At 43.9% G+C, this 22,515-nt stretch overlaps 2 protein-coding genes and 1 long non-coding RNA gene across 6 annotated transcripts; 1 reads left to right on the top strand and 2 right to left on the bottom strand.

Annotated features, from left to right (window-relative positions):
- Nucleotides 1-1,105: 1,105 nt before the first annotated feature.
- LOC148217773 (islet amyloid polypeptide-like) lies at nucleotides 1,106-4,743 on the bottom strand. Of its 2 annotated transcripts, none has more exons than XM_088158497.1 (4): nucleotides 4,295-4,743; nucleotides 3,790-3,886; nucleotides 3,517-3,651; nucleotides 1,106-1,541 (listed from the first exon to the last, which is right to left on the bottom strand). In XM_088158497.1, the coding sequence occupies exons 2-4, from the start codon at nucleotides 3,867-3,869 to the stop codon at nucleotides 1,370-1,372; spliced, it is 387 nt and encodes a 128-aa protein (XP_088014623.1). In that variant the 5' UTR covers nucleotides 3,870-3,886; nucleotides 4,295-4,743; the 3' UTR covers nucleotides 1,106-1,369. The 2 variants fall into 2 exon arrangements, 1 of the variants encoding a protein (XP_088014623.1); XR_015800767.1 differs by lacking the exon at nucleotides 1,106-1,541 and adding an exon at nucleotides 1,725-1,828 and having other exon boundaries at nucleotides 3,517-3,653; nucleotides 4,295-4,723.
- LOC148217774 (uncharacterized) lies at nucleotides 1,431-3,788 on the top strand. Of its 2 annotated transcripts, none has more exons than XR_015800769.1 (3): nucleotides 1,431-1,570; nucleotides 3,144-3,207; nucleotides 3,420-3,788. It is a non-coding gene; the product is annotated as an uncharacterized LOC148217774 (long non-coding RNA). The 2 variants fall into 2 exon arrangements; XR_015800768.1 differs by having other exon boundaries at nucleotides 3,411-3,788.
- A 7,577-nt stretch (nucleotides 4,744-12,320) lies between the features above and the next one.
- LOC148217772 (nucleolar pre-ribosomal-associated protein 1-like) lies at nucleotides 12,321-15,411 on the bottom strand. Of its 2 annotated transcripts, XM_088158496.1 has the most exons (5): nucleotides 15,055-15,411; nucleotides 14,278-14,416; nucleotides 13,377-13,570; nucleotides 13,044-13,148; nucleotides 12,544-12,680 (listed from the first exon to the last, which is right to left on the bottom strand). In XM_088158496.1, exons 1-3 carry the CDS (start codon nucleotides 15,268-15,270, stop codon nucleotides 13,437-13,439), a joined length of 489 nt encoding a protein of 162 aa, XP_088014622.1. In that variant the 5' UTR covers nucleotides 15,271-15,411; the 3' UTR covers nucleotides 12,544-12,680; nucleotides 13,044-13,148; nucleotides 13,377-13,436. The 2 variants fall into 2 exon arrangements, with proteins under 2 accessions (XP_088014621.1, XP_088014622.1); XM_088158495.1 differs by having other exon boundaries at nucleotides 12,321-13,148.
- Between the last annotated feature and the right edge of the window lie 7,104 nt (nucleotides 15,412-22,515).

Raw genomic sequence — 22,515 nt, 5'->3', positions numbered from 1 at the left:
CCCTCAATAAAGAGAGTAATTAATAACACTTTTTACAGGAGGAATCCTGTACTTTTTATTCCCATGCATTTTTTTGTGTGTGAAATGAAGTGAATATGCCATTTAACATTAAATTAGCAAAAATGTTTCTATTTCGAGGTATACTTTGTAACGGAAACAAACCAACTGAAGGCAGTTATTGAACTTTCATTTGCCTCTCCAGAACTAAGGTTCTGCTGAATGTTTTTCATAATTGGACAATAATGTTTTTCGGACAACAGTGAACCCTTCACTGAGGAAGTGTGGACAAAACAGCCATTTCTGTGAAATGAAACAGCTCACCTCTATGAAAATTTGCTTAAAATTTAAAGGAACTTAAAGGTTTTTAAGCCTGCCCTGATTCTGGGCTGAGATAGGAGAAAATAATGCCGTCAGATTCTCATTAAGGTCTGCCCATCTCTGAAATATTTCCCCTGGATTTTGGTAGCAATTTAAGTATGCCAGTGGAAAAAATTACTGAGTTTCTATGATGTGTTTTGGTTCTTGAGCTACTCATTGTTTTTTCTCTTCCCTTTGTTACTGTAGTTAAGGAAAGGAATACCCAAGGACGGGAGTTTCTCCTAGATTGTATCAGAGCTATCTCTTATTCATATTTATTATACTTACATATATTATTATACTTATTATGCTTACATTTTACTGATATCATCTTAACATAAGAACTGCAAATCCTTAAAATCCCCTGCTCAGTAGGCACAGAAGTCTGTGCTGCAAGACCACGTTTCCTTGCTTGCTGTATGTTATAGTGGAAACAGGCCAATCAGTTAACTGCATAATTGTCTGATTATGGTGCACAATGCAGCATCTTTTCTCATCTAGTTGTTCCTTCAACTGTACCAGACAAGATGCTGTAGATGTTTAAAAAACAGAAGATTCTTCTGTTTTACTTTCATTAGGACATAACTTTTGCTAGCATTCTGATATTTATTGTTCTTTAATTAAGGCGGTTTCTTTCTCTTACCAGACTGTGACTATAAAGACATACACATCATGGGTTATCTTTTTCATCCTTATAATAATAATAATAATAATAATAATAATAATAATAATAATAATAATAACATTGTTGCCATTACTTTTCCATTTATTATTGTGACAGATTTTTACAAAGGATTTTAACAAGCAGATTTCTGGAGTTCTTAATGGGGTTGAAAGAATAGCCTATGCATGTCATTGTACATGCATGGTGGAATGATGAACATAAATCACATACCCCCCCACACACACAGAGAAAACAAGGCACTGGTAAGACTCTACAAGTAATAAATGACCGAGAGGTTGTTGATACAATAAAAACTGAGCTTCTAGTGTCAGCAGCCATCTCCAGAGCCTAAAGCTGTGCGTGGCTCTGGGGCTCTCTGTCCCTCTTTCCGTAGGTGTTGGAGCCCACGTTGGTGGGCGGGTAAAGGGCCCCGGCGCTGCCGCTGGAGCGCACCAGGAAATCGGCCAAGCGCTGCGTCACACACGTGGCCGTGTTGCATCTCCTCTTCTCCAGCTGGTGACTGCCAAGGTGAAACAAAGACAGCCAGCAGTAAGTCAAACAATGAGCCATCGAGTGTGCCACTTCTCATAGTCATTTGAGCTCTGCTAATGTGGGAGTTCTTTTAATATGTGCACAAATACAGGAACATTAGAATCTTCCCACCACCTACTTTGTTCCTGAAAAAAATCCTTGTGCTGGGTGCTATTATCAGTTTTAATGATGGAGGTTATTCAAATGCAGAGACATGAACTGTCATATGTCGTTTTTATTGATATCCTGCACAGCAGTTTATGACATTTAGAAGACCTGTAATGATAGTATAGGTGAGACACAAAGTGAAAGCAATGATTAAATGTTTAACTTTCAGCTGAACTTCTAAATCTATTTAGAGCTCTTGCTGATATCATGAGGATTACTAACATAATGATGATCACTAACATTTATTCAGTTCTCATGTTTTCACAGAATTACATCCTGCTCTCACTGAAGTGAGTGGTAATATTCCAGTCCACAGCAAGTGGATTAAACCCAAAGACTCTTTCTCCCATCTGCACCACATATCATGAGAAGTAGCAGGCATTGCCAGCTTCTGCCAACTGCAGAATCACTTAGGATGGTCTTTTGCTCTGTCTCTCTTCCCACTTAGCTCTGACTAAACAGAGGTTTCATCTAAAAAAAAAACCTGCCACATCTCTTTTGAAACACCAGCAAATTGAAAGTTCTGTTGTGGTGAGAGAAAATCCTTTGCTGAATGATACTTTAAAGAGTGTCCGAGGAAGGATCCGTATCTAGAAATAACATTTTATGATCTGAACCGACAGATCATTTACAGAACTCCACGTAAAACCTATGTAGCACGAGGGTTTTTTTTAAATTGCAATGTAATGGTTAGCTTGGGTTTTCAGACTTGTTTCTTAGATTACTGTGTTCTTCCTTCAAACAGAAATACTTGCTCGCAGAGATTGCCTACTGAGTTGTTGCATATTTTCTTGGACTTCTTCATGCTGATATGGCATGAATTAGATATCACTTTGTGGCTAAAATTTACTGTGAAGAGCAGCTATATCCCAGTTTCAAACTCTGAGCAGTTACCAATGTGTTCCTTTGCTTACTGATTATTAAATCTATCATCTAAAATGTCATATAACCTTTTGAAGTTATTTGTATTGATCTAATAATACAAGAGGAAAGGCAGCTATGAAAGGAATGTCTGTCTTATACAGGTTCTTGATTAGTAGATAGGCAGCAGTTCTTAAGCAATTAATATTTTAAATGTGTAATTGCATTACAAGAAAATTGTTGCATAGGGCTTTATATAACCTCCCATTGACTTTCATGGATATTTCTTTTGGTTTTATTCAAGTCCTTACCACACAAGGTTCAAATAGCAACTGGTTCTCACAGAGGTCCTGAAATTGAATTTATAAATAACAATATATTTCAGACAAGTGAAATTCTCTCAGAATCAATTTCTTCTTTTCCTTCTTCTTATGATTAATATTTAATTATGTGATTTTAAAATTGCTTAATTACTGAAAGCATTTTTACCATAAAATAATTCCATTCCAGTAGAGCTGCAGTATTATTAAGAAGGGTATGTTTTCTTTTCTTTCCCCCCCAGGCTTGGAAATCTGATGAACTTTTTAAAAAGGAAGGCGCTTGCAAAATGCACCTTTCTTCACAAGGTAATGTAGAGTTTGCAGCCTCTTTAATTTAAGAAAGTTTATAATCGTAAAATGATCAAATGATTTGAAACAAAGTCCCTGGATTTCACTTTCGACCCTAAATGCTTTGATCTTTTTGTTACAGAAAAGCTGATCTTTATGCTTATAGGAAAGCTCTGTTTAGTAGAAGGATATTTTAATATCTTTTTTTTTTTTTTCCTGAGGAAAAAAAGCAGAAGCAAAGTCTCTCAAATAGCAGGATATCACTGGAACAAAGTTTGCTTCATGATTCAATCTGATATGGCTGGAAGAAACAAGGAAAATCAATACCTTTTTGTCTTTGCTGCTGGTTGTTCTGGCATTTCCTCACTGAGTCCTGAGAGTGTATTGTGTGACATTACAGGCAACATCCATCCTTGTCTCTTGGAAGTACCATCAGATAGATCATCAGCCAGAGACAGTAATCTCTGAACAACAATAAAACAGTGAGCTTGAATAACTCTATTTTTATATTATTTAAGACATGAAAGCAAAAGCAACTCATGCAATAATCTGAACACCTTTTTCCCTAAAAAGAAATAAACATGATTATTTGTCACTCACCCCTCAATAGGTGTAGCTTCCAAACAGCTCAGAGTGACAGAAAGTGCAATGAAGAAAACTGACAACTTCAGGTTGTGCATCTTCCCTTCCAAACTTTCTGAAAAGAACAGTGATTCAAAACTGAAAGCTAACCCAAATACTCTTCAGCACATCCTATCACCGATGCCCATTCTGTCCTAAATCAAGAGCAATTAGTCTTTTTCACAAGCTAGAGTGAGAAAAATGATCCCTTCAAGTTTAGTGACACAATTCAGTTTCAGAAATATGGCTCTCAGCAGTAAATGCTCATTTTCCATCCAGTAGTTTCAATCCTATCCCTTATCTCTGATTTGCGTTTCCTGACATATCCCAGTCTCAAATTCTGGTCCCCAGTGTAGTTTACTTTAAAGCTGTCTTAGTCTTTTCCTGAAAAAATGCTCTTGATTAATAATAGGGGATATAGAGCTTTTCTAAAGGCGCATCTTTTGCACTGCAGGGAAAGTAAGAAAAAAGGCAAAGTATTTACCTTTTTGTGGTCACAGATCTAACTGGAGAAGCCAGCAAGCCCTCTTGGTTAGCAGGAAGTGTGCATGCAACAATTCCACGCTTGCATCTGGCTCTGGAGTATCCTTCTCCCTCTTCCTTTCTGGCAAGTCTCACGACTCTTATATATCCTCGACACCTTTCTCAGCTCTGACATCAGGCAGCACAGAGAGACTGTCGTTAATTCCAATCCCTACAGACAGAAAGTGCCCCAGAGAGGAGCAGAGGCAGGTGGGTCATTATTGCACTAGTACATCAGTAAATATTCTCCTGCTGTATGCAGAATGCCCTCGTGAAGGTACTGCAAGAGCATATTGCACATCAGAAATGTAGCCTCAATTTTACAGCTCTGATAAGCTGCTGTGGTTATATTCCCTGTGGGTGTTTTCGTGGGCTAAATAAGGTAACAAAAGTCACAAAGAAAGCCAGAGCAAATGAAACGCCAGGCCACTGGTAATTGAATACAAGAAAACATGTCTCAGAAAAGATGGAAAAGTTAAAGTTGTGGAGGTTTGCTGTACAATATAGATAGAAAGCAAAGGTATCTGAAGGGATAAAAGCTGTATGATGAATAAGAAAAGAGTGAAAGTTATTTAAATTGACAGATAGAGTTCTCATTCAGGGTAACACGGTAGAAATCATGCACATTTTTCAGTCAAGTTTAAATGTCAATGAAAATTCTGTCGCTATGAATGTAAAATCTCATATTTTAAAAACCAGGTGGATTTGTCATGAGTGAAAATTGAGTCAATTAATGCTTTTCAGAAGGCAAAGACTAGGATTAAAAAGCCAGGAAATGTCAGAAAAGCCAGAAAACGTGCAAATTTATTTCTCTAGTATGCATAAAGTATGGTTGAGGGAAAAATGTACAGCTTTTAATAGACTAAATCCAGTGTTGACGAAATATCTAATTGCAGATTTCCAAGGATACAGATTAGAACCATTTACCTCTGATTTCAGTGGAAATTAGGCAAATCACTTCCCCCTCCCTCTCCCCCCCCCAGAAGTGTGAGAGCTAGAATCCTTCTGCAGTCGACTTAATTTTCTTTTCCTCCTCTCTTTCAGGACAGGAAGAATCACGACTCTCCTGGCATCTTTGCCAAGAGCTGTGGTGTTTGATCAGCCAAAGCCCAGAGGCTTCAGCACCAGAGGTCTGAGCCTGGAGGGCTCCTGGTGCTGCCCGTGCTGTGGGCTATGTCAGAGGATGCAGGGTTCCTCTTTGCCTCCCTGCTGGGATTAACTGCCATGGGAATGTGGGATCTGGGTGAAACTCCAGCTCTCCTGGTGTTCAGGGGAGCAAGGTCTGAGGGACTCCTCTCTGGGGATGTGCGGTGAAGGACTGAATAGTGTGGAAGGAGAGTATTTATAAACTGTATCACTGTTTCTCCCAAAATTGGGGTGGAGCACTGATGGGGGCGGTTGGGTTTGGTCTGGGCCTGTTATTCTTTGTGCAATTTTTAAATTCTCTTGTATGATTTACTGTCCGGTATCTTTCTAACAAAAGCTGACATAAATTTAGATTAAGGATTAGAACTTGGGTCCATTCATTGCAAACATTTGACAAGGCTGGAGGACTGGGGTGGTGACTGCTCTCAGGAAAGGTTACTTATTAATACTGTGTCAGATTTCCCGCAGTGACTGTCAGGCCTGCATGGCTGTGAGTTCGTGCTCTTCTCACTGGGGAAATAAGTTCAGCAAAATTAGAAATTTTAGAAAAATCCAGCCAAAAATTCCACCTCTGTACCCCCTAAGTTTTCCCAGTTTTTCCCAGCTAGGAGCTGCACAGAAGTCAGGCAGGGGAAGTGACAACAGGGAACAGCTGAAAAATTCAAAGGCACAAAGAGGAAAGGGGAAAGGTTTCAGAAAACAATTCTATGGTCTAAGAATAATTTCTGATTCCCTACTGAGAAGAACACGAACTCACAGCCATTCAGGCCTGACAGTCCCCTGCAGTGAGAGCTCAGCACACATCCACAGAGGCAAGTCCAGCATCTTAAATGAAAAAATAAAAATAAAAACCAGAAGAAAAAGGTGATTTCTTTTGCTTCAGAGTTATTTCAAGTTCTTAAAGCCCAAGCAACATTTGCTCTTGATTTTGGTTGGGTGAATCATGAGCAGTGGGCACGGGTCATGCCATTCATTGAGCAGAAAACCCGGGGTCATTTAGAGGGGACACAAGAACTGTTTGTGTAGCGACCTCCGGCTGCAGAGGGGCAGGAGAAAGGCCAAGGGAGCTCCCTGGGGCCACCAGGGCCTGTGGGGAACAGAATGGACGCTTGGATGACCAGTGGAGGTGAGGAGTGGATCTGAGTTCATCTACAGGGAAATAAGGAGGGGATACTCTGGAGTGAAAAGCTGAGGTGATGAGTTCACCCACCTGGGTACGAGTTGTGTTTGCACAAAGTGGGAACAGAGGTGAAGGTCAATCCAAAGTCGATCCTGCTTGACCTCTGAATTCCAGGATAAGTTTTACAAGCTGCCAAATGAGGGAGTAAAAATACACAAAAATGAAACCGAGAGCATTCATGAGGTTCCTGGGAGTCCATTACACTGTTGTCATAGAATTCTTAATGAGTTTTGAGCTTTTAATGACAACAATTCAGTACTTTCTTTGGATTAATAACTGTGTAGGATTTGGGGTTTATCTGGATTTTAAAGGCGTCGTGGTGGCCCTGACACTGCTCAGGAGCTGGTAGGAAAAGCAGGGTCAGAGCTCCTGGCAGGCACAGGGTGTTTTTCCCAGAGTGGACTGTGGAGGAATTGTTTGGGACTTGGATTGTCCCTCTGGGTGATGCCAGTTGCTGTGATTTGTGTAATTTCATACATTTAACTCCCAATACTTCCCAGCCCAAGGGCTTGAGCTGACAGGGCAGCACACAGATTGTTCTCTGTGCTGTGCCCCGATTTGGGGTTGGCTGTCAGCTTTGCTAGCTCCCGTGAATTATGCCCATAGCCCCCAATTCCCTGCTCAATTCCCACTGCCATAACCTCACAGCGCCTCATGGAGTGGGGATATACTGTGGCAGGAAGCTCAGCAGCATCGGCACAGGGACAGGTGTATATTCCAAAGAATTTGCTGTTTCAAACCCTCATCCCCCAGCCCCGCCGATGTCCCTGGGGGGCACTTGACAGAGTTACCTGGATTTCAGCTGATTTCACCTCCCCGAGCTCGGGCTCCAGGTGATCTTTTCAAGCAGGAGAAGGCAGGGGCCGGAGGCGCTCGTGGCCCGTGCCGAGGCAGTCCCTGGGGCCACGAGAGGACATGTCTCCCTGCAGAATTTCAGTTCTTTCCAGAGCCTCAGCAGTGACAGAGGAAAAAGAGGAAGATGAGGAGGAGGAAGAAGGGGGAGAGGGTTTGAGAGGAGGGGAAGCCCAAATCCGTGCTGTGTGCGGAGCTCCGACAGCACGCTGCAGCCCGCAGCTCAGTGTGAGCACGGGGCAGAGGAGGCGATTTCTGGGCATTCAATCACCCTGAGGCGGGCCCGGCACCGCCCCTGCAGCACCGTCCCCAGCACAGCTCGGTACCGCTCCAGGATCACCCGGCCCCGCCCCCGGTGCCGCCTGGGACCACTGGGGACCGCCCCTAAAGCACCGCCCCGGCCCCGCCCGGTCCCGTCCCCGGGACCTCCGTGCCCCGCCTCGCCAAGCCCCGGCTCCGCCCCGAGCCTGCCCGGGCTGCGCCGGGACCATCGCTGGCGGCCCCGCCCCTCTTCCCCGGGCCGAAGCGGGCTGAAGGAGATGTCCGCACGATTGGAAACGCCGCCGAAAATCGCACCCGTGGGATCGGTGTCGGCGTCGTGCGCAGGCATCCCACTAGAGCGAGCGGGCTCCTTGCTGTGCCACCCTCCTTTGGCAGACAGAGTTAGAAGGACGGGGGAGCGACACCCGAGCCGCCATCTTGGGAGAGGCAGGCGCGCAGTACCGCGCTCTGCCCACAGGGTGGCGCTTGGGAGACAGGCAAGGGATGGAATCAAGGAGTGTCCCAATCCTTGAGAAAATCCCCCGGAATGAACGCCCTAAAAAACCCCGACCAGAACTGAGAAACCTTTTCCCGCCATTTTTCATTGATTTTTTTTTCCCCATTTCTCTCAGATTTTTTCCCCAATTTTTCAAGCATTTTTTCCCGCAATTTTCGTGGATTTTTTCCTGATTTTTCCCCATTTCTCACTGATTTTTTCCCCCATTTTCCCCCCATTTCTCACTGGGTTTTTCCCCATTTCTCACTGATTTTCCCCCCATTTTTCATGGATTTTCCCCCCTATTTTTCGTGGATTTTTTCCCCATTTTTCCCCGTCTCTCACAGATTTTTCCCCCCATTTCTCATGGATGTTTCCCCCAATTTTCATGGATATTTCCCGATTTATATATATAAATCATCTATTTTTTAATATTTAATTTATATTCATAATCTATACATATTTCATATATTCAGTTTAATTGCTATTCTATTTATCATACATACAATATTATTTTATTATTCATTATATACATAGATTTATATTACTAATGTTATTTCTATTTTATCTATATCCATCTATATTTGGAGGTTCATAGTTTTTAATATTATTTCTTTAAAAGCTCTGCCTCTAACCAAATAGAAACAAAAAACTCGATTATTTTAAATTATATTTGAATATATTTTTCTATTTAGTTTTCATATTTATATCTGTAGATTTATATGTCTATATTGTGTATTCTATATTTATATACTATTTAATGTATTTTTTACTAGTATATTAATATACTATATGCTATTTACATTCTATTATAAATACTATTTAATATAACATATTAAAATCGATAAATTATTTATATTACATACTACATACATGTGTGATAAATGTGATTCGTGCTAATTAAGTTGTAACTATATTTACAAAATTGTATTTAGATCAATAGAAGACAATTGTTACAGAGTGAGAAGGGGGAGATGGGTGAGACAGGATAAAAGACATCTTACAGAGGTTGGGAGTCAAAGAAGGAGGTTAGAAGAAAGTCAGATAAGAATAGTCAAAGGACGAAGGTCTGATAAGCGGCATCTAGAAATACAGCTTCAACCTTGAAGCTGTCAAAAATGGAATGATCCCAAGCATGGGACTTAATTAAAGTCATGTTATGGAAAACATCTGCTCAGTCACACAGGGCGCCTGCGCTACCTGCAGGTCACACCTCGGTCACTGATGATGATGATGGGCCTTCACCGGAAATAAGACCCTTAAAAAGATAAGAGACCCCCTAACCCATTAGTAGAGCATGCGCCGTGCAGTATAGTTACGTAGATCTCAGGAATAGAAACTAGGAGGAGCTTTCTAGAAACTTTTGTAGCCTATAGTATATAAGTGGGATTGTTAGCCCGAATGCTTTGATACGTGAGGAATGGGAGCCACTCCCCGTATCCCCGGTCGGAGGGGGGCCCCTCCCCGGTCGGTTTTGCTTATGCTTTATATGAACCTCAATTATACTAAATTACTTACTGCCAAAATTTGTATATTCTTAAATATATACACTTTGATTGTTTCATCTCCAATACTTTAATTGTCATCTCCAATACTTTGATTGTATTCATTTTGTTACTATTAAAAACTTACTATTAAATTTAATCTTGTTGCTTGATAAATTGGGAAAAATAGAACATCATTCATAACACATGTATTTTATATTTATATTTATTTCTATATATTTATACTTACATATATATATATGCATATATAGTTATAATAATTTTATGTCAGTATCTATTTTTGCATATTTGTATATTTTTGCCTATATTATTTATATTATTTATTAAAAACCCTCCTCTAACCAAATAAAAAACAATAAAACATTCCTTTTAAAGTCTAAATATTTATATATTTCTATTTTCATAACAGAATATAATGTAATGTAATATATTTATATATTGGTTTCTTATATTTGCTTCTATATTTTTATTCTTTATCTTTTCTATTTACAGTATCTATAAAAAAACCCTACCTCTATCCAAACACAAACCAATAAAACATTCCTTTTAGACTATATTTAGCTGTTTTTTAAGGTTCTGTTTTTCATGCATTCTACACCCACCCCTCCCTCTCAATGTTCTGGCACCCACCATGACCCCCCCCCCCATGCCCGACTCACCTGCTCCTCCAGCGCAGCCCGGCTCCCTCTCCCAGGGACCTTGGGGTGCCCCAAACCACGTCGGAGCCCCCCTCAGCCTTTTTTCCTCACCCCAAAGAAGGCACAGAACGACTCCAACTGCCCTGGACAGCAGCAGGGCACTTGACTGCAACCCCTCCCATGTGTCCATCCCACAGAAAGTGACTCTGCTGACACCAGAAAAGGGAGGGCAACCCCCACAAGGGTTGAAGTTCCTCCCCAGCCCTGCAGACACAGGGGACAAGGGGCAGAAAGGAGGAGGGGCAGCAGAGAAGACAAGGGAAGAAAATTAACATCAAGGTGCACGATGAAATGGAACCCCCACCAAAAAAAAAAAAAAGAAGAAGAAAAATGAAAACGAAAAATAACCAAAAAACGAAAAGAAACCCCTGGCATGCTGGATGGGCAGCACAAGAGGGAGGGATTAAAAATGAACAGGGACAGTGTCCTGGTTTTGGGCAAATTTGGGGGAAAACCTCCAGAAGGAGCCCCCAGACAGCAAACCCCACGACTCCTCCCTCCCACCCCACCGGGTTCGGGAAGAATTTCCTCGGAGAAGAGTGGGAGAAAAAAACCTCTTTATTTAACAAGCAAGACACTCCCCAGCACAGGGAAAAAAGACAACACCAGCTGACAAAAAACTCTTTCACCGTTCTGAAGGGATGACGAGTTCAGTCTCTCTGGCGAGTGGTCGCCCAGTTATCAGTCTCTGGCGCTTGGGAATGGCTGCTGCAGGTGACAGAGTGTAGACTCCCGGTGTTTCTTGGGGTTTCCCAGGTCCCCGTCCGGAACAGGTTCAGATGGTATCCAGGAGAGGGAGGGGACGGGGTGGAAGAGAAAACAGTCCAGGGAAAAAGTTGGACTGCCTAGCTGAACTAACTAATAAGAAAAAAGCAAGGGCAAAGCGAAGGAAAGAAAAAGAGGCAGAAGCGAGCAAGCAGGCAAGCAAGCAAGCAAGCAAGCAAGCAGGCAAGCAAGCAAACCGAGCTAAAACCTCTCCTAAACATAGACCATGGGGGAGGTGAGCCGGCTGATAACAAGACAAAACAAAGCTTCACTCTCAGAGTCAGTCCTGGAAGCACAGGACATAATACCAAACATAATCAGGACACATGATTGGAGATAGAAACACCATAACATCACCCTAGGACAGACAGTGACCGGGACACAAGGATCCCACGGGAAACAACGGCACAGGGAGCACCACAGAGGCACAGAGAAGGACGGAGAAAAGACAGAGAGTGCCAAACACACAGCAAGGACTGAGGGGTACCATGACAAAGAGGGAACCCAGGAGCCAGAGAGGAAGCGAGCACAGCCCGTGCGGGGCGGGCAAAGACGGGCAAGGAGCAGCACAGGCACGGAGACAGAGAGGCACGGCCAGCAGGACAGAGGCTCACCAGGAGAGGGGCACAGGAAGGGAGGAGCACCGGGCAGCGCTCCTTTAGGACAAGAATATTCACACACACAAGCAATTCCCTCATTTGCACCTCATTCTTATTTCACACACCCCCCCCCCCCCCCCCAAATAAAAAATTCAGCTCATAGCACAGGCAGCTCTGGCTTTTCCCTGCACAGTATTTCTACCAGGGACCTGGGCACAGCACGCGGTCGCGAGTCACCTGAATCAATCCTGATTTACATTTCAAAGCTTCTCCTTCTGGCACTGCACCTTCTCAGACCCGGGCTGCCATGTTCCACTCCCCTCATGGCCAAATTCAAGAACAACTGTTGCCATTCTGCAGAGAATTCCCAATATGACTCACATATTATCAGTGGGCAGAAAACTCTTTGGGCTTCAGTTCCACCTCTCACCTGTTCCACGTGGAGGGAGGACAGGCATTTGTCACACATCACAGCAGCAGTGATGGATCAAGGCTTTTTTTTTTTTTTTTTTTTTTGATTGAATAAAAGGGTAAGAAAAAACAAACCAGGTCTCATACAAATGTCTTGAAACACCATTAAAGCTTTTTAAACCCAAGGAGACCATCGTGATTCCTGACTTCAGTCTTCTATTCATACTGGTTTTGGCATCATGAAATCAGTCAGAGTCTTTAAAGAAATACTAAATCATCATGACTAAACCCCGGGCTCCTGGTCATTTGCACTTACAGCCCCTTGTAGGAAGCTCTCCAGCCTTTTTTTCCCATCCTACGTTGGACAGAGGATGGCTGTGAACCGCACGCCTCCGCACAAACAGTCCTGCCGGTTCCTCAAAAAGTTTAAAATGCCTGTGATAAAAATGATAGAAAGTAATACTGCCTCTCAGACTGTTCAAGAAATGGGAAGTTGGACTTTCAATGTCCCACTGAGAGATGCCAAATAAAAGCTTCCCCATGAGCTCGCACAGAGTAGTAACATTTCTTGGACGAAACTAAACTAAGATTTTTTTTTGACCAAACAAGATAGGTCTGTATGAGAACAGCTCAGGAGGCTTTCAGGGCTCGCAGTGATGCTGGCAGAGCACAGAACGTTAAAGATGAAGTCTTAACTCCCTGAATTAATGCCCTGTGGTAGCCAAAACTTTTTGCAAAGACACATAAGACTTGCTTCTCCTTGTTTCCGAGTTCCCAAGCCATCCTGTAATTCATCACCTGCACTAGTGCAGACCAATCTGCCGTGGGCAAGGAACAGATCCGGCTCCTGAGCTCCAAGCCACGTGTCCCCGATGGAAACCCAAGTCAGGAATACAAAAACACCTGTGGAAGAAAGACGAGAGAAAAATCAGAAGACACAGATATTCTTCTATTTCCACACAGAAATACCGAGCCAAGCTGTTTACCTCTGGGACTCTGTTTTCAAACAGCTCCCCAACTCTGTTCCTAGATGGAAAACGTGGAGTGGCTTTGCCCATGCAAAGCCAATGAGCCTCCTCACAAGAAGGAACAAACCAGTTTCCTGCTAAATCAGACACCTGGAAATCTCACCTGTCACATGCTGTCATGGACCAGCAAGAGGGATCAGCATCCAGGCCCACGTGGACTTGTTCATTCCTGGCTTCTAATGCAGCAGGGACAACAGCACTGAAGGGAAATGATCACGTCTTCATTTAAAGAGAACCCAACTTCTTCATCAAAGCCATCACTGTCCTCGATCAGGACATCCACCATATCCAGGACATCTAATAAGTGAAGAAAAACATCAAAGCAAGAATCCAGACTAACAGGAAAAACAACAGACGTAGAATGCAACACTCCAGGAATACAAGGCATCTTTTTAATTCTTTTTAATAAAAAAAAAAAAAAATTAAAAAAAAGTATGAAAGCCACATTTGTCACACAATACAACGTTAAGTGCAACCCCTAAATTACAGCTGAACCTTCACTCTGCCTTTCAATGCTGCTGTCCAGCACGGAGCAGCTGTGGCTGCTCCTGGATCCCTGGATGTGTCCAAAGCCAGGCTGGACACTGGGGCTTGGAGCAGCCCGGGCTACTGAAAGGTGTCCCTGTTCATGGCAGGGCTGGAACTGGATGAGATTTAAGGAGCCTTGCCGGCCAAACCACTCTGGGATTCCATGACTCTGTCAACAGTCCCAGGCAGAAGGGCTAGATTTCCATTTGAGTTCAAAAACGCTGCTGCAAGAGCATGAAGAGAGATTTCAAATACCGTTCAAGTGGCACAACCACGGCAGAAATTACTTTCAGAGGTAAAGCGGCAACTTGGCAATTCCACTTCGACTTCTGATACCAAGAACACGTGGAGAGCTGAATCCTGGAGGGCCCTTACTTAACAGGATTGCCAGAGTTATCCATCCCCAGTTTGCTGATTAGGGCTAGAAAGTGTATCCCCAAGTCATGGAGTTGGGATGTTGACAGGTTACCACATACCATCAATGTGAGAGACGGGGATGCTGATGTTATCAGAGTCCTGTTTAAACAGAGCCACCTGGAGCGTGCTGGCTGCCTGAACCAGGTCTGCTGCCTTGTCAGTGTAGGGACAGGGGTTGGCCACCAGCTTCAGCAGGATCTGTCAGCAAAGGTGGGGAGAAAGGTAAGTGCACCTGCTGGCTGGCAAGTGCAGGGGAACCACACGGTACTGAGAACGACCACGTGCTGAAAGCTGGGCAGCTTTTATGAGGACAACTTCCATAGCACTTCTGCAGGATTCTGTCTACAGTTCCTGCTCTACAGGCCACACTGATGGAAAAACAAAAACCCACCACAACTTGGCACCTAGATTGCGACCACACACCGAGTACCTGGGCAGACCACAGTGGAGGCAAAGCACTGGGCATTCAACATCCTGAAGAGTAAACAGCAAGTGTCACCTTTCCTTGTAAAGGACCACCATCTACTGAGCTCTGATAATGTCGGCACCTAAAGAGGAGATCAAAGCTACCCACACCTACACCACTCTACCCTTACACCAACAATGCTGTAATAACAGCTGATCTTTTTGGATTTCATTTTCCTACAAATCATTTGGCTGCCCTCCCACTGAACACAAGAAGGATGCCACCTCCGTATAAAGAATCCCAAACAAGGCTTTTCTCAGAATTCATTCGCTGGTCTTTGACAGGTTTCTCAACAATAGCAACAAGACCTCCAGTTTCCACTAACACTATTCTTTGCATTTTTTTATCCAGCTGATTTGAACACCGTTACCTTTTCCAAAAACTGAATCACTGCTTCCTTTTGGTCTTCTTTTGTATTATCCAAGTGCTCCAGCCGAATTGAAAGCTCCTTCCACGTGTACTCAAACGCTCCACTGTCACGTAAAACCTGTCCAGGAAACAAAGGAGAAGGTGTGTAAATAAACCTCAAAACACCTAAAATACAAAACCCCGAGGGATGCAGATCTTTTTCTATAGTTACCTTCATGCTTCCTTCTTTTAGGAACGAAAAGAAGAGCAGGTTGATGAGGAGTCGTATCTGCCGCTCTCCTCACCCTCAGTTCAAGAGGCTCACTAGGGGGACTTCAGCTGCATAGTGGACAATAAAAATCCTACTTCTGTAATTTCTGGAAAGCAGGTTATACTGCTTTCAGAGGGCCGTACAGCTTTCTATCATCACAGGCAGTTAAAAAAAAAAAAAAAGCACCTTCAAAATAGCCTGTAGGGGAGTTTTAGAAAACTACCGATGAAACAAAGGAAAATCATTGCTAAATTAAACCTGAATCAGGCTACTTGTACATAAGCAATCAGGCAGATGGATGAACAGTCACATAAATGAGCAGTGGGTTGTGACCACAGTAAGGTCCAGAGAGAAGTGCAAGTTGCTGGGGGTGGTGAGGAAGACCAACAAGTCCCACACCCTAGAGACAGGCTTTGACGTGCCTAGAAACTTCCCCCCGCTTTCCTGCTCTCCAAATTCAGGCCCTGACTGCGAGCACCCAAACTCGGTGACCCCGAGCTCCAGCTCTACAAGCAAGAAAGGAGGAGGGAGAAGAGGAAGGAATCCGAGTGACACCAGGGTTCAACTCCCTCCCCCTAAGGCCCAGCAAGAGAGGAAACCTTGCCCAGCTTGCCAACCCTGGCACCTACGTTGGACGACTGCAATTACACAGGATGAATCTGTGCCTTTGCTCCTCTCCACACATCAAATACAAGGAAGCCATCACAACTCATTTGTTCTACAGTTACTCCGTGTACAACACCAGCAGATCTAAAAACAACTGCTGCTCACATCAATCTGACAGGGTAATTCTTTTAAAGCAAGAAAACATGAAGGAAAAAGGATTCATTATAATATAAGCGACTATTTTTGGCAGGGTCTGGAAACAGAAATGCACCTGCAGCTCTCACAAAACCAGGCAGGAACAGAATGTGAAATCCAAAAACGAGCCTTCAGTTACATGGCACTGTGCAGAAAAGTAAGTCCTTACCATCTATTCTTAGCAGCCTTTCTGCTGACGGAACTGCCCTAACTTCCCTGTTCCTGCTTTCCCTTCAGAGAAAATGCAAAGGACTGAAGTGGAAAGTGGACACAGGAACAAGTCAAGCAGCCCATGTTCCCACCTGGCAAAAGAATCCAAAACCATCAGAAAAACGGCACATTTTGAGCAGCTTTCGGTTGAGACATTCATTGCTGGGAGACCAAGTGAACCTGCCTTTAATCCCTTGCAAGGATCAAGGGCCACTAAACCCTAATTCAGTCACTGTAACTGGATTTTTTCTTGGCAGGACAGTCTGCTTGCATTTATTCCTTATTCCTAGGGGTAAATCTCTACCCCTACTTAGGTAACTAAAGGATGTCCTCTTTGAATAAGGTGCTAAAAACAGCAGCCTCTGGTGTCTGGTGGACTTCGAGCTGGCCAGCTTTTTCTCAAAAGTCAAATAATTAATTTAAATATGCAGAGGGGGATGCTAATTTTCAAGACAAAAAGTCCTCCTTGCATCAAAGCTGGTATCAGACAATAACAGAGAGGACTACTCTGCAGGGCCAGAGGAAACCGGAGAAGACTTATGAAAGGCTAGAGTGCTGAAGTACAGATTAAAGAAACGCTGATAAAAAGTAAAAATCCAAAGCAATATCTTCTTGATCAATGTCAAGACCTTTGCAGGCACCAACTGCACTGATTTATTACAGTATCAGAATTCATTCAGCCTCGGGGGGGTGCGTAAACACGACAGACATTTTCTTTGCTCTTTCATCAACTGCTGCAGTGAAGTCCGTTCACAGCATTGATTTCTGTCAAATATTTCGTTACTAGCCGGTTATCTGACAGCAAATTTCAACAAGAGTCACAGGAAAGGAGACTGGTGACCACACAATCCTGCAGCAAAGGTAACTGCTTCAAGAAAAAATCGTACAATCCTGAAATTTCAGGCCAGTGGGATAGAGTGAATATCCTGATATTTCAATTCCAAAGCTTACCTTAATGGTCTCGGGCTCCGGGGCTTGGAGGGGGGGTCGGTTCGGAAGGGCCGCCTCCGGAGGAGGGGATCCCGGGGGGAGTCAGGGGCCCGGGGAGGGGGGCGAGGCGGAGGGAGAGGAAAAAGAGGAAGATGAGGAGGAGGAAGAAGGGGGAGAGGGTTTGAGAGGAGGGGAAGCCCAAATCCGTGCTGTGTGCGGAGCTCCGACAGCACGCTGCAGCCCGCAGCTCAGTGTGAGCACGGGGCAGAGGAGGCGATTTCTGGGCATTCAATCACCCTGAGGCGGGCCCGGCACCGCCCCTGCAGCACCGTCCCCAGCACAGCTCGGTACCGCTCCGGGATCACCCGGCCCCGCCCCCGGTGCCGCCTGGGACCACTGGGGACCGCCCCTAAAGCACCGCCCCGGCCCCGCCCGGTCCCGTCCCCGGGACCTCCGTGCCCCGCCTCGCCAAGCCCCGGCTCCGCCCCGAGCCTGCCCGGGCTGCGCCGGCACCATCGCTGGCGGCCCCGCCCCTCTTCCCCGGGCCGAAGCGGGCTGAAGGAGATGTCCGCACGATTGGAAACGCCGCCGAAAATCGCACCCGTGGGATCGGTGTCGGCGTCGTGCGCAGGCATCCCACTAGAGCGAGCGGGCTCCTTGCTGTGCCACCCTCCTTTTGCAGCCAGAGTTAGAAGGTCAGGGAGCGACACCCGAGCCGCCATCTTGGGAGAGGCAGGCGCGCAGTACCGCGCTCTGCCCACAGGGTGGCGCTTGGGAGACAGGCAAGGGATGGAATCAAGGAGTGTCCCAATCCTTGAGGAAATCCCCCTGAATGAACGCCCCAAAAAACCCCGACCAGAACTGACAAACCTCCTGCCTCTGTATGAGTGCAAAGGGTGTGCAAGGAGTGTGCAAATAGTGTGCATTAGCAATCGATCGGCAGGCATTGGCAATCGACCGCCGATCTAATCGATCGCCGAGCTAATCGATCGGCAGGCATTGGCAATCGATCTCCGAGCTAATCGATCGGCAGGAATTACCACTCGAACGCCGATATAATCGATCGGCAGGCGCGATCAATCGATCGCCGATCTAATCGATCGGCAGGCATTAGCAATCAAGCGCCGATATAATCGATCGGCAGGCGCAATCAATCGATCGCCGATCTAATCGATCGGCAGGCATTAGCAATCGAACGCCGATATAATCGATCGGCAGGCGCGATCAATTGATCGCCGATCTAATCCATAGGCACGCATTAGCTATCGATCGCCGATCTGCTTTTTCCCGCCATTTTTCATGGATTTTTTTCCCCCATTTCTTACTGATTTTTCCCCAATTTTTCAATCATTTTTTCCCGCAATTTTCGTGGATTTTTTCCCATATTTTCCCCATTTCTCACTGATTTTTTCCCCCCATTTCTCAATGATTTGTTTCCCCAATTTATCAAAGATTTTTTTTTCCCATTTCACCATGATGTTTCCCCCATTTCTCAATGATTTGTTTCCCCAATTTATCAAAGATTTTTTTTCCCCATTTCACCATGATGTTTCCCCCATTTCTCACTGAGTTTTTCCCCCATTTCTCACTGATTTTTTCCCCCACTTTCCCCCGTTTCTCACTGATTTATTCCCCCATTTTTCATGGATTTTTTTTTCCCCCATTTCTCACTGATTTTTTTCCCCATTTTTCAAAGATTCCCCCCCCCGTTTTTCACTGATTTTTCTCCATTTCTCACTGATTTTCCCACCATTTTTCATGTGGTTTTTTTCCATTTCTCACTGATGTTTTACCCCATTCTTATTACCATTCTCATAGCTCTATTTTATATTTATACATATTCTTATATTTGCATTATTTCTGTTATACACTAGATTTTTCATAGATATTTGCTACTTATATTTCATTATATTTTACATGTATACCAATCTAGTTCTATTCTTTATATTTTATTTTTATATTAGCTATAAAAACCGTGCCTCTACCCAAATAAAAAGCATTTAAACATTCCTTTTAGACTAGATTTAGGTATTTTTTATGGTTCTGTTTTTCATGCATTCTACACCCACCCCTCCCTGTCAATGTTCTGGCACCCAGCATGACACCCCCCCCCCCCCCCCCCCCCATGCCCGACTCACCTGCTCCTCCAGCACAGCCCGGCTCCCTTTCCCAGGGACCTTGGGGTGCCCCAAACCACGTCGGAGCCCCCAGTCTCCACACCCTCCCCCTCCGTAGGGAACGGGAATGGGATGGGGAGCACACAGGACAAGAAAGGAACACAAAAGACACACTGGACAGAGAGAAGAAAAGGGCTGGAAGCTGGATATGAGGATGAAAGTGGAGCAGCAACAAACCTCAGGACTCTTGACTAGAGAGTGTGGCTGCTGAACGTCTCAAAAAAAACCCCCAGCTCCAACACAACATGCTGTGCTCACGGCTCGGCCTGGGACTCATCAGTGAACATCTCTCTCTTGCCAGGGCCATAAAGCCCCCGAGAAAACACGAGGTGAGGTTGATGTGCTCCGGCTTTGCTCCTGCTCAGCCCTAACCCCAGCCCCTGCTGCCAGTGAGCACCCTGATCTCTGAACCTCTTCTCAGCTTGTTTGTACGCTTCCAAATTCCTTCCTCTTTCTTCAAGCTTCATCTGTTTCCTGGCATTGGGAGAATGACAAGTGTTTAGCACAGCGCAATGAATACAACAGTCTCATTTTCAGAAGACACAACTGAACGAGAACCGACAGCAGCACTGCTTCGAGACAATCTGGGCACACGTTTCCCTTCCAGCAATCTGAGTGTTCTTTTGTGTCACGCCTGAAATTCTGAAAATGGTTTTTTGAGAAAAATTATCCATAACTAGAAAACAATCAAACCAAATAAATAGAACCCCTAGGATATAATAACAGCCCATATACTACAACACTCCAATTCTAATATTAATAAGAAAACAGAAATTAGCTACACAGCATTACCTCAAACAAACACTACATACTGGCAAGAATCAAAGCCACCACAAAATAATTCAAAAACTACCCTATGCCTTATGCTACAGGCTAGAACGCCATCGGCAAACCTTATCAAGGTATCCTTTAAAAACAACGCCCCACCAAAAACAAAAACAACACAAAACGCCATTCAAGAACTCCCTTATCAACACCTGAATGAAAAAGCATGGCATTAGATAAATAGACCATAGCCCTTATCATACACCATCTACAAACAAAATAAAGCTATACCATGCATCCTCGAAAACCACCTTCAAAGCACGACATTAGAAAAAAAAACTTTCCAGAATTAAAAGCTGTATCTAACAAAAGCCGTCTGATAAAATTAACAACCAAGCCCCCACCATCAGAGCTGCCCCTACTAAACTCCCCATCGTACATATGAAAAATCAGTTTTAAAAACCTACTTCAATTCAATCTGCGTCAAATACAAAACCATCCAGAAAGTTACCTTCACTCAAAAACAAAAGCGCACGTAGTAAATAACATTAAAAAATAAATCAGCACACTACACACCACAAGCATAAAATATTGAATTAAAACCAAAAATACCCCTATTCATTGAAGAGCCCAGCCGCAAGCTATATTTAACTATAACTTCGTGCAAACGTACACATATCATTAAAATAGATTTCTTTCAGAATACAACTGATGATCTAAAACAGTAAAATGTCCGAGAACGATATTATAATAGGATATCCTCGATCATCCTCCCGCAAATTCTCTCCACTGTATTGTCCGACACACACCAGAAAAAAAATCCAGTTTTTACTTTTTTCAGCTAACTTCTCATTTATTAGCTGAGAGGAATGTTGAATTTGTCTTTACAAATGAGCTGTGGATCAGCCTGTAGATAAGGCTAGCACTGAGAGATAAAAGAAACAATGGGATGGATTCCACTGATTGATGAATGGAAAGAGATATTTGCCTTTACAAACAAACTGCAGGGCTGCTGATAAATGAAATTGGATATCGAAAGATGAAAGAAGCAACGGGGGAAACTATGAATTCTATAAGAATTAAAAATTAAAAGGGAGGGTTATACATTAGAGGGGAATTTCAGGTATCAGGCGTTCCGGGAAGTCTGTGCCTCTCAAGTACCTCAGCCAATGGGAAAAGAGAGAGGGAAATGCGGCCGGGAAAATAGGATAAAAAGGAGGCTGCGTCCTCCAAAAATTTGAGAGATCCCAGGGGAATGTCCCATGGCCTCTCCCTTTATTCGAATAAAGCAAAAAGGACTCCTCCGTTTCCTTTTTGGACATAAACCGCTGGTGTTTGTGGATTAATTTTCCTGACATTTAGCAACATATTGTTAAAAAAAAAAAAAAAAAAAAAAAGCGATCCAGAAGAGGGCAACATTGACAGCCATTCCAAGACAGGATGAACAAATGCTTTCACATTGACAGAGGATGCTGCGATGTTCTGAGAACAGAAGATAGAATAAAATAAAGGAAGGTGATGTTACAAGACAGAAAAGGGTAAAATAAAAGGAGTACCTGAGACTGGGGGGCGGGGGGGAAGAAAATGGGGAAATATTAATTGCTACACACTAGGTACAAATGCTTTTTACAAGTAATTTATGAGAAGCAAGCTAAAAGCGTCTTACTGCTGCTAGTGATATCATGCTCCAAGCTCTGCTAATAATTCCTATTTCTAGCAATAGTTAAATTGAACTCACTACATTCCAACTATTTTTCTGCTTGTTTAGATGGCAGATCCGTTTGGAACACACCTTAGTATAGCAAATTCTATGCCCAGGTAGGGACCTCTCAGTTCTTCCATAAAACATTTTCTTCTGCATTATGGCAAGCCTTTGTTTTAGCTTGACAGCTTTCTTGAAACTTAAATTTACGCATGTATCCAAAGACATTTGCAATTCCAGAAATCGGTAGGCACATCATATGGAAAGTAAATAACATTCTCGAGAGGGAGTTGCTTTGTTACTGAGGGGATGAAAAGCAAGGCTAGAGCTAGTAGAACTACCCAAGAAATTGGACTTAACGCAGCTTTTACAAGGCTCAAAGTAGCCATACCGAGATGTTTGAGCTAAAAGCCCCAGTTACCAGACTTACAGGCCTAATAGTTATCACCACACCACATTCCCTGGTTGCAGTATTTTTAACAGCAGTGCAGAACGCTACTGAAAATTATTTTTAGGTTGAATTGTTCTCTCCCCTCACTGCCTGTGTAGCTGTTAGAGGCTTCCAGGAGGCTGGGGAAGCAGACTGCTGGTTTCACTTCCAGACACGTCACTTCTATGGTCTGCTGG

This window comes from Sturnus vulgaris, unplaced genomic scaffold, assembly GCF_052056855.1.
Source record: "Sturnus vulgaris isolate bStuVul1 unplaced genomic scaffold, bStuVul1.hap1 Scaffold_299, whole genome shotgun sequence".
In the NCBI taxonomy this organism is placed as follows: domain Eukaryota; kingdom Metazoa; phylum Chordata; class Aves; order Passeriformes; family Sturnidae; genus Sturnus; species Sturnus vulgaris.
Note: the sequence above shows the minus strand (reverse complement) of the source record. Positions and strands in the feature narration are given on the sequence as shown.